General features: G+C 46.2%; 1 protein-coding gene across 9 annotated transcripts in view; it reads left to right on the top strand.

The window, feature by feature from the left end:
• Positions 1-1,509: 1,509 nt before the first annotated feature.
• The window catches only part of Ppp1r9a (protein phosphatase 1 regulatory subunit 9A), a 298,534-nt gene continuing 288,264 nt past the window's right edge, over positions 1,510-11,779 (top strand). For 7 of the 9 annotated variants that reach the window (XM_057761229.1, XM_057761209.1, XM_057761108.1 and 4 more), the window contains exons 1-2: positions 1,872-2,020; positions 3,711-5,307. In XM_057761229.1, the coding sequence (XP_057617212.1) occupies positions 3,919-5,307 (1,389 nt within the window). In that variant the 5' untranslated portion in view covers positions 1,872-2,020; positions 3,711-3,918. Of the gene's footprint in view, positions 1,629-1,871; positions 2,021-2,189; positions 2,452-3,710; positions 5,308-11,779 lie in introns of those variants that run through there. The other 2 variants (XM_057760828.1, XM_057760872.1) reach the window with 2 other exon arrangements.

Here is an 11,779-nt window from a genome sequence, read left to right as displayed (position 1 = left end):
TACAATGTATTCTTGAAGACAATTCTAAGGTAAGATAGAAAGATGGGGAAAGTTACTGGAACATGGAGGGGAAAGAAGCCATTCATCTCCGAGCTAAAGCCACTTGCTAGGTGAGAGGCAAGACGTCCAGCAGAATTAGTGATGTTTGCTGTAAAAGTTACAGATAAACACACACCTTCGCACACAGTCCTATGTTAAAGTAGTTATGAAACAGGCTTAAAGCTAGACCCCATGTGACCTCGGGAGGATCGCAGCCCATTTTTCAGACATTTCCTAGGGATCTCAAACAAGATTATTAACCACGTTTACAGCAAAGAAAGCTTATCTTCCCAAATTCAAGAGACCTAGAGTCTACTGTATCAACTGAAACTTGGAGGGTACCTCTGGTGACCCTTAGAAGACAGTAATTTCAACACTTCTATGAGTGGTACGTATCAGAAGTGGTACGCATTGGTATATGCTGGTGGACAGGGACATACTCTGAGGAGCCCACATCTGTGCTCTGGTTGAGCCTTCACACTGCCCTCAGCGCTCTTTCTACTCATCCTGTGCTTAAAGATCTATTCTAAAACGCCCTTTAACAAGCCCCGGGCCTGCTCCGTACCGGCTAATAGGAAATAGGTCAGCCCGAAGGGCGGCAGCACCAAGTCACGCCCCTGTCCCTTGGCATGGCTACCAGTACCGCAGACATTCTAAATACAATATTGTAGTGCTTTAAGGATTATTAGGCAGCTTTGTCCCTTTCTAGATTGCCTGTATTGAGAGGGTGGCTCCATTTTGTTGTTTTTTTCTACACACACATATATTTTCAAACTGTTTTTACTCCCGCCCCCACGCCAGACATTTCTCTTCGCGTCGCTGGCTGTACTTGAACTCACTCGGTAGCCCAGGCTGGCCTTGAATTCCGAGATCCTCTTGCCTCTGCCTCCTGAGTGTGAGTGCTGGGATTAAAGGTCAGCCACTCAGCCACTACAGGCCTGCTGCTGATTTTCAAAATCTCCAGACAACGGCTAGAATTTTAATTCAGGTTATTCTCAAACTCAATTCTCCTGTCTGTGTTGGGATTCCACGTGCACCTCACACATATGTGGCAAGACACCTGATCTCGTCTTTTCAAAAGTTGTATTTCTGCCCCATAGAACTTTTGGATGGGATCTATATTGACCGTCCAGGTCCTTTTAGTACATCTGAGAAAAGTATGTAACACTGTGCGTGTTTGGGAGGACAGGGTGTGTTGAGAGTTTATTCAAGGGCAAAACTAGGGAGTGTGAACTGGAAAGCTATCCAAGGAGACAGACCAAAGTCCTCTCCATCCCCTTCCTTCTAGCACTGGGGCCTTGAGGTGGAGGCCACACTAGAGTAGGGCCTTGGTCTTGACCTTGTGGGTTCCACATCATCAGGCAGTCCGAGCCCAGCCCTGGAACCCACATCTGCCAGACCCCAGAGGTGCAGGCCTTGCCCTGAGCCCGGAGCCCCCTCACCCACGGTCTTGGGGGTGGGGCGGCCTTGCCTCGGGCCGGTGCTTTTCGCCCTCCGTTGGCCGCCAGAGGCTCCCTCTCTCCCTCTCCTGGGAATTCGCTGCTGGGCTCCCTCTCTCTGCGGCCCTAGAGTTAATCCCATCAGCCGAGGTGAGGCACCTGTTACCCCGGGCCTTCCTCATCCCCCGAGGCTGCCCCCCAACTCCACCGGGCCTCGCGGGCCTCAGGGCCCGGCGTGGGGACCCCCGCACGTGGGCCGAGCGGCGTCCCAGCCCCAGGCCGCAGCCGAGGGTGCTAGCGTCGGGGCCCCAGGCCGGGCCGCCATGGCCGGGGGTTGGGGGGGGGGGAGCGCAGCGCGCGTCCCGGGGCCGCCCCGCGCGGGCAGGACGCGCGTGGGGGCCGAGGCGCGAGTGCAGGCGGCCGCGGCGCGCAGCGCGCCGTGACGAGCGGGTGGAGGGCACACGGTCGGCGCCGAGCCCGCACGGCCTCGGGGGGCGGGGGCCGCCGGAGGAGTCCGACCTCCCGCCCGGCCGGGCCGCTCGGTAAGGGGGCGGCGTGCGGGTGGCGGGCGGCGGCGGGCGCGCGGGGACGCGGCGGCGTGCACAAAGGCGGACCCGCGGGCGGTGGGGGTGGGCTGCGGTCGGGAGCGCCGGGGTGAGGGGCCGAGGCATTATCCGTGGGATCTATTGTTTCCCGGCACCCTTGGAGGCAAAAGAGAGGCATTTGTCACCATCACCCTCGCCCTGCTCTCTCTACTGAATGTGGCCCGGGAGCTGGGCTCTCCCCGGTGCCACACTCCGGGATCCGCCTGGCAGCCTCCGGGAGCCGCAGCCAATGTGTTAGGACTTCAGGTGCTTCCTGGCACAAAGCTAGACTGCGACCTCCTAGGCTCGGCGTCACCTGCTCTCCCGGCCCTGCCCCGGGGCCGAGGGATTGCGTCCCGAACCGGGCTTGGGAATCGGCTGCCTCTCAAGTTGGTGTTATTTATGTTTCTCTTTTGTGAGGGCAGGGTTTTGAATCCCCGGCGGCCCTTTCGCCCCCGCCTCCGCCCCCTCGGGCTCGAAGGGGCGGGGGAGGGAACGGCGTGTGCAAGTAGGGGAGAGGGGAGGGTGTTTATGGGTAAAAGGATATTGTCAACGCTTTTCAAAAAAAGAAATAAAGGAAAAAAAAAAAAACCAAAACCAACAACAACAACCAAAAAACCCCAAACCACAGGCACCACTCTCAGAAAGCCTTTCTTGTTTGCCTGCATGGGCCATGCTTGCTTGCTGGGCCAGGAAATGAGTTTGGAGCTGATTTAAGTGAAAGTGTGGGCTTCCTCTGCCTATGGTGCATGAGGGTGATGTGGTTTGGTCTAATATTAAACCAAAACAAGCCAAACCAAAATGAAAAGAAATAAGAAATGTTTAGAGCTGCGTTGAGTGCCTAAAGTGTGGGCATATTGATAGAAAACCCAGCCGTGGGCTGGGGAACAGCAAGCTTGCATGGCTTTCGCGTTTTTGTTTTTTGTTTTCTCTCAGGGGCCAGGAAGAATAGAAGAATCAGGATAGTGGAAGGAAGTGCCATGGTAGACTACCTTTCTGGCTGTGACGTTCTCGTGCAGCCATTCCTACTAGACTCTGTGTCCCACTCTAATTAGTAATAGCCTCGTGGCCAGGAAACAGCTTACAGTGGAACTTAATTGACATTCCAGAACTACTTCTGTCTGTTTCGTCCTGCATTTGCACTGAAATCGTTACTTTGGTCATTCTGTGGAAGAGAATATTGGATCAGAACCACCAGATAAGCCTCGTGGGCCTGTTTTAGAGTTTAAAAACAGACGCCAAACTTTTCCCGGTTCTGCAGGACTCTGGAAAATTCCCAGATGGGATGGCCATTTGGATGACTTTTTGAGGAGTTCTTTCATAGTCATTCACAGAAATATCCAGACTTAGGCGAAAGCATTACTGTCAAGTAGGGGGGTGGGGTAGGGTGCAGGTGGAGGAGAGTGGGGAGAAAGAGGAGGTGGCGGTTTTGTAAAGACTCCAAGTTATGTTTGAAATACTTTTGTTACCAAAGACCAATCAGAATAACTTTTTAGCTTCTTGACCTTAATGTCCCCCTTTGAAGTAATGGATTTGCTGTGTGACTAAACCACTCGGAACGTAAAGTGTGTGTTAAATGTCGATTAGTTGACTAGACAGAAATTCAGATAAGCACATGAATTCAGGAACTCATCCTTTTCTATTACAGGTGACCCTCTAGCCTTGCTTTGAAAAAGCCATTTTGTGTAACTCTTGACTGTGAATGCTAACACACCCGTTGGGATCACCACTGGAAAAGCATGTCACTCCAGAGGTCCTTTGCTTGACCCAGTACCCGGCATTAGAAAGAGCCGTGTTTTTCTCTCTTGTTGTTCCCCCATCATTATGAGCATTGGCTTTTCACCCTTGAAGTAAACATGTTGAAAGCCGAGTCTTCAGGTGAACGAAGCTCTCTCAGAAGTGCTTCTCCTCACAGGAACGCATACAGAACAGAGTTCCAGGCACTGAAGAGGACTTTTGACAAACCCAAGTCCGATGGGGAGCAGAAGACAAGAGAGGGTGAGGGCTCCCAGCAGAGCAGGGGTAGGAAATATGGCTCTAATGTCAACAGGATTAAAAATCTGTTTATGCAGATGGGTATGGAACCCAATGAGAATGCTGCTGTCATTGCCAAAACCAGGGGCAAAGGTAGGCCTACATCCCCTCAGAGAAGAATGAAGCCCAAAGAGTTTGTGGAGAAAACAGATGGCTCAGTGGTTAAGTTGGAGTCCTCTGTTTCCGAACGAATTAGTAGATTTGACACAATGCATGATGGCCCTTCATACGCTAAGTTCACAGAGACGCGGAAAATGTTTGAGAGAAGTGTGCATGAATCAGGGCACAATAATCGCTACTCCCCAAAGAAAGAGAAAGCCGGAGGGACTGAAGCACTGGATGAGTGGGGGGCTTCCAAGTCTAACCGAGGCAGCAGCGACTCCTTGGACAGCCTGAGCCCCCGCACTGAGGCCGTGTCCCCGACAGTGAGCCAGCTGAGTGCGGTGTTCGAGAGCACCGAGTCTCCCAGTGCCGTGGCTTCTGAGAAGACTGAGAGCAATGAGTACTCAGTGACTGGACATTACCCCCTGACTCTGCCATCTGTTACCGTTACCAATCTTGATACCTTCGGCCACCTCAAGGATTCTAATTCAAGATCTTCTTCAAGCAAGCAAGGTGTGGAGACCGAGGATCCTCAGAAGGGCCCTGCACCTGCGGAAGCGGCCCGGAAAGCCGCCTCTCTAGCTTCACTTCCTAGTGAGGAGATAGAGCTGAGCAAGGGAGCCGAGGACATCACATCTCCCCAGGAGACTCTGGACAGCACCGACACAGATATCCCTGAGGGACCCTCTGCTGAAAACCAGGCGATGCCAAAGTCTGATCACCTCCCAGCACAGAACGAAGCCTCAGAAGATGCTGAAGCTGATGTGGTTGGGAGTGAGACAGCACAGCCACAGAAGAAAGACCTGGCAGGAGGTGAGGTAACCTCGCCGGATGCTTCTGCATCCAGCTGTGGACGAGAAGTGCTTGAAGACTCGGATAACTGTGAGAGTTCCCGTGTGTACGTGCAGAGTGACTATAACGTGTATAGGGTGAGATCCAGGTACAACTCGGACTGGGGGGAGACCGGCACTGAGCCGGACGAGGAGGACGACAGTGATGGCAGCAATGACTACCAGCCCGACATGGAGTACTCGGAGATTGTCGGGTTGCCGGAAGAGGAAGAAATCCCAGCAAACAGGAAAATTAAGTTTAGTTGTGCTCCGATTAAGGTATGTTTTTTTCAGATTGTTCCCTAAGTCTCCTTTCAGCATGGTGGCCTATGCAGGATAGATTTGACAACTACTAGATTTTGTGAGACATTTGAGTTTGTGGGTATGCACCTGTTGTCCGGTGATTTCAGAAGGGAGACGTTGGGGAGGTATCAGGTTGACTAAAGCGATGTACGGTGGCATAAACCCCCAGGGAGACATAAGCAGGTGAAGAAGTCTGCGAGACACATCGCAGTGGAGTGGAGTCCGAGCAGCCGGAACACGGAAACGAGGAGGTTTTGAAATACAGCTACTTCTGCAAGGGCTCTTTAAGATGACCCGTCAATAATCACGCTCTGACTCTACATTATAAGATACAGGGTATAAGGTGCACTGGGGGATTTATGCTAACCTTGACATCATTTTCTTTATTTTCTTGCTTTAATGAACTACTCCTTAGTTCAGTGAAAGTGGATGGTGTTTCTGAACTTTTAGTTTTTCTTTTTGCATTGCTACTTGGTTGTGAACATTTGCTTTATGAAGCTATATTAGCTGGTAAATACTTTGCAAAGTCGTGTCTATATACAACTTTGGTTTCAGGAATTGCTATGTAGCTTTGCACTGACATTCTGAGAGAGGAAGCAGAGTTGACTTTTCGCTCATGGATTGATTTTACCTCTTACAAACTGGAATATGCCAACTGAATTCAGATGTTTTATTTTAGTGACTTCACTTAGCTAACATTTGGTAGAGAAGAAGAGCAAAGAGTGTCTCAGGAGCGGGTGGCGTGATGTTCTTAGTGGAAAATGGCACTAAGGGCAGGGGGCTGTGGGTTGAATTTCAGAATCCCTTGGAGTGCTTTTCCAAGCATACTTGCCCACCGGCTCTGTCCTCAGATTCTGGCATCATCTTGTGGGGAGGCTGGGGAGTTCTGGTTCACGTGTGTTGTTTGATGCCATCTTCTAGGGGCATGCTGCTGGCATACGTGCTGTATAGACGATAGATGTGGAATTTGATGCCACATCTTTGTCCATTTGCTTCTTAAAACCTAAAGTTCCTTTTTTTCCCGTCCCATGAACTTGCATTTGAAGCTGTAAGAACTTCCGTGGAAATGCCCACAGAAATGCCTGTCTCTGCTGTGATCAGCCAGTAATCTTTTGAAATAAAGTAATATTCTATGAAGTTCTGTACAGATGTTAATAAGTCAGAGTTTTTCTTATTGGTATAAAGTGACATCTTGGGTCAGAATGACCACATGCAGTTCATCTATGTTTAAAATGAACCTAGATATGGATTTAGTTTGAGAATAAGCTGTGTTTTTGTATGTGTTGATACTTTCTTGTATCTCTGCTCACCTGTCAATGGCGTTATTCCCACTTTTAGGCACCCTCTTCAAAGGTATCCGTTCTCAAGCCTGTCCAGCAAGCCCCCAAATTCCACTATTTAGGGTCCTTTGAGCATGTTCTTCCTTCCTCCTAGAAAGGCGTCAGTACAGGTTAGACTGTCCTAAACTGAACATAAGGGGGTCAGTACAGGTTAGACCGTCCTAAACTGAACAAAAGGGGGTCAGTACAGGTTAGATTGTCCTAAACTGAACAAGAGGGATCAATACAGGTTAGACCGTCCTAAACTAAACAAGAGGTGTCAATACAGGTTAGACCATCCTAAATTGAACAAGAGGGGTTAGTACAGGTTAGACCATCCTAAACTGAACAAGAGGGGTTAGTATAGGTTAGACCATCCTAAACTAAACAAGAGGGGTCAGTACAGGTTAGACCGTCCTAAACTGAACAAGAGATGCATAGCTGAAATAACTCGCCACTGACTGCTTAAAGCAGGGGAATAAGAAATTATGAACATTTATCATCTAAAGTGTCAGCCACTGAGCCTCCTGGGATACCAGCCTTGTATTTGGGTCCTCTAGCGCACAGGACATAACTGCATAGTAGTTCCTGTGATGGATGTTACAGAATCTGTCATTTAAGTATGTCTTCATATGTGAAGTATGAAACATTTTAAATTCAGACTTTCTGATTTCTGTTGCTTATAGTAAAAAGTGTGTTGCTTCTTTACGCAAACTGGGGTATGTAGAGAAAAGAAAGAGAATATGTGTATTTAGCCCATTTCAAGAAAGAACTTGGGTCTTGCTAAGATTTGAGTAACCGAGGCCATTTGGCTTTCGTTGGGCAGTTAAAGGGACAAGTTGGAGTGAATTGAGTTTGTAAGCAGAAGCGCCATCCTTATCTCCTCTGTAATGAATAGGAGAGTTACTCTTTCTTGTTGCTTCCCTTGTTTAACAGGAAAGTGGATAACCTGGACATTTGAAAACGGCTTTCCACTGAGGGTGGAGTTTGTTCACTCCCCATTTAAGTTTTTCTTCTTCTTTTGCTTCAGAGGGAGGTAATTTAAAAACCAAACTCAACAAGTACTTTCGTAGGTTCATCACGTGTGCTTGTCATGATGCTAGCTGCAGAGGACACCCACTTCTGTAAGAGTAGCCCTTCTGTGACCTAGTAGTCAGTGCTTGCATACATTTTATTTAAATAAACTCAGGTTAAACAGAGTAACAACTGTGCCCAAATGTCTGTGTCTTTTGAGCCTTTGATAGTTAGTTCTTGGCTTACTTGTGTTGTGACAGGGATACAATACGTTATTTGAAACAGAATACATTTACCCATTCATTGTGTTTGCTTATCTTCCTAAAGCTTTATGTAGGTAGTAGAAAGATAAGATTAAAGCCTTTTTCTTTGATATTTAAACACTCTATCTTTAAGAAGCATTAGAGAGCATTTTCTTTACAGAAATAATGTTTGAAAGTTTTATATTCCCGATAATCTTTTTCTTTACTAGGCAAAACATTCCCAACATCTTTAGTCGTCATTAGTCTTGTGTATGAGCTTTGTGGGTGTGATATTGTTTCTAATGTTTGGTTCAATTTTCTTATAGAAATTTTGAATAAATGTTACCTTGAGATGTCTTAAATCTGAACCCAGAAAAAAACCAAACAAACAAATAATACTTGATCTTTACACCATATTCCTTGTATTCAATGGTCACATTACTGAGATGTGGTGGCACATGCCTATAACTTAGGACTGGGAAGGCTGGAGCAGCAGCATTGAAAGTTCAAGATCATTGTGGGATACGAAGTAAGAAACTGTTTCAATATCTTCTCCTCATCCAAAAGATCTGATTGTATTTGCTGGCCAACAGTTGATTTCCCCATCTTTCAGAGACACAATTGTTACTAATTGTATAGGCTGATGTATTTAATAGGGAGGGTCATGGAACATCAGATAGGATTATTAATAGAAAGTGCAAACCTTACCTTGAAGGGGGTGGGAGAATGTTATGACCATTTTCATTTGAGGCATAGAATGATGTTTTAGTTTTCAGAAACTTCTCAAAACTAAGGAATTTAGTTAAAGTAATTATGCTTTATATCAATAAAGGCCAACAAAAGTAGCTTATGTCACTATTTTTTTTCTGTCATTTTAGAACATTTACTGAGCCTCTAGGATGTATCAGAAAGATTATGAATACAATCCATGAGAGCATTTGTCTAGGAAAGGAATGGGTGGGAGGTGGGCATCCCATTAAACAAGGCTTTTCTGTCTCATCTGCTGTGTGATGACCTTTGTAAGGTCATCACAGCCTCATTAAGGAACTCATAAATAACCCTCGCTTGTTACTAGAAGCCTTAATATTCTTTAGCTTTGTATTCTTGAAATGGTGTCACCTAAAAGAGGAGATTTTCTGAACTCCCAGCAAGTATGTAATTGCAGAATTAATGTTCCGGAGCTTTGTGATACTTGCTTGGAGCGTTTCTCAAACTATGTTGCACTTTAGCGATCCTGGGTTTTGAAGGACAGGCGAGGGGAGAGGAGCCTTTATCACTGATACAGGAGCCTGGGAAGCCAGTTCTCGGTGTATTCGCTGCCTCATGGGGGCTCAGAGTCTCTGTCCTGGGCATGGAATGCTTTTTGCTCAGCAGTAATGCTTAAAGCAGAGTTCTGAGACCCAACTTTTTGTGTCTGTGGAAGCTTTCAGCAGTACTTCTTAAATTGTAATGTGCATATGAATCACTTGGAGATCTGGTTAAAATGCAGATTCTGTTTCTGTAGGTGTTTCCTGAGAAATTACCTTGATGCAATGATTTGCTCCTGAGTACAGTGCTGAGCCATTGCAGAGGCAATGCAACAGAAGCAGTCAACAACCAGGTTAAATGATCAAATCTGGAATTTCTCAGCTCAGTTTAAAACACAGGCCCAGAAACAAGAGAAAGGCCATGGAGGAGGTTGCTAAATTTGATCAGATGCAAAGGGCTGGGCACTTAGCTTCGTGGTAGAGTGCTTGCCTCTTGACACTTGAAGTTCATGTTACCTACCCCATCTCATGCCCTCAATGGTACATCGTGATCGCCTGTCTTTCTTTTTCTTCCTTTCTTGTTTTGGTGAGTCTTGCTATGAAGCCTAAGTTGTCTGTCTCTTTCATACCAGCCTTCCTACATTGTGGCTCTGAGAACTGGTGCTGATATTGGAACCAAAATATCAATGTGCTGAAGATACCCTGGTCAGTGCAGATATGGAACAGACACACTGGGGATAGTTGTGGCTTTTCAGATTTACCTGGTGATTAACCATGGATTTTTGTTTTTGTTTTTCAAGACAGGGTTTTGTGTGAACCAGGCTGTGTGGGAACTCAGAGATCTACCTGCCTCTGCCTCCAGAGTGCTGGAATTAAAGGTGTGTGCCATCACCGCCTGGCAAGCCTCTGCCTCCAGAGTGCTGGAATTAAAGGTGTGTGCCACCACTGCCTGGCAAGGCACAGGTTTTAGTTGCTTTTCTTGGGGTAATCCCCTGCCATTCCAGAAGGCCACGTGGAGTGTCTGCAGTGGGTAGCTTTATAGGGAGATTGACAGTTGTCAGTCTAGAGATACATAATGATAACTTAATGTTTTAGTCCCTTTAGCCTTTTTCTTTTGATCGTATTTTCTATGTGTTCTATTTTTGTATTATCAGGAGGTTACTAGCTTACCTGTTTTAATTATGTCTTCCGAGTTTTGCCTTTCCTCTACCAGTATATATATTCATTATCTGTACTTACCCAAGCCTGTGTTTCCCGCGGTTGATGTCACTCCTTAGGGCTTTTACTCAGCATGTTTGTGTTTGTTTCCTGTCATTTGTCGGGGGCAGGGATGGGACATGCTGTCTCTTGAACTGGGCCACGGGCAGCCTCCATCTCTCCTTGACCTCTGAAAAGAATTTAGTATTTTAAAATTTAATATTTTAAAAAACTTACCCAACAGTAGGTCTGGACTGGAATCTAAGAGTTCATATTTGCTTTTCTTTTCCCATTTTGTTGTTGGGATAGGGTCTACTTATTTGGCCCTCTCTAGTCGGCCTAAAGCATGTTTTGTGACCCAGTGTGTTCTTGAGCTCTTGGCAGTTCTGCCTCATCTGTCTGAGTGCTGAGATTACATGTGTATGCCGCCACGTCAGAGAGGTTCTGTGTTTCTAACAAGGCCTTAAGTGGTGTCCATGCTGCTGGTCCCCAAGCCCCTCTTTGGATTTCAGTGGGAAAAGCAATGCTCATCTTCTAAAAGAAGCTGGCCCTAAGATGCTCAGCAGTCTGCTCCTCGGGAGAGGCTCTGTGAGCAGGTGTTGTGGAAGAAGACCCTTTGTCTATAAAGTACAGCTAGGTCGCAGTTATGTAAGACACCCTGTTTCCGGATGCCAAGGGTGGATTATGATTTGCATTCACAAGGAGTTTGGGTCATTAAATGCCACATCCTAGACCCTAGTATAAAGGGACAGGGGAGGAAGTTTGTGGTTGACTGAGAAATTCCATTTCTTTCGTTCTTTGGGGCATCTAAATCAATACGCTTCTAGAGGAAATGTAAGCATTGTCATCCTAATTGTTTTTATTTGTATGACTTTTAAGGCATAACAGTGAAATTGGATTTCTTCTTACAGTTTGATGTTTTATAGAGTGACTATAGTTCCTAAGGAGGCAAATGGAAAAATGTCAATTAATTGAATATACTATGCAGAATCAAATAATATATGTAAAAATAAGTCCCTTGCCTAAAATTCAAGATTATGTTGTACTCTTTGTTCTTGTTCACTGAGCAATTATCATTTGTTTAAAAAGAGATTGTTTTTCCTACAGCAAATTATGTTTGATGTGTTCTTGCATTTCACAGCAGAGTTTGAATTTTTCCGAATATCACTATTTTGTCTTTGCTCTAAACTTCCTCACATGAACACTGGTTACTGGATGGATTCATGGGCTTTAAAAGTAAAATGCCAAATTTAGGGGGAAATTAACTGTTAATGTTCATACATAGCTTACCTCATTAAGCCAGCTGCCTGCTCATATAAAGTAATTTGATTTAAATCTTATCTGCATCTTCATTACCAAACATAAAACGGTAGCTTAGGGATTTGTTTAGAAAGCCAATTAAATTCTGAACAAACCTTGCTATCCTAGA

This window comes from Chionomys nivalis, chromosome 1 (assembly GCF_950005125.1).
Source record: "Chionomys nivalis chromosome 1, mChiNiv1.1, whole genome shotgun sequence".
Classification (NCBI taxonomy): domain Eukaryota; kingdom Metazoa; phylum Chordata; class Mammalia; order Rodentia; family Cricetidae; genus Chionomys; species Chionomys nivalis.
The sequence above is the reverse complement of the archived record's forward strand: the minus strand, read 5'-3'. Positions and strand labels throughout refer to the sequence as shown.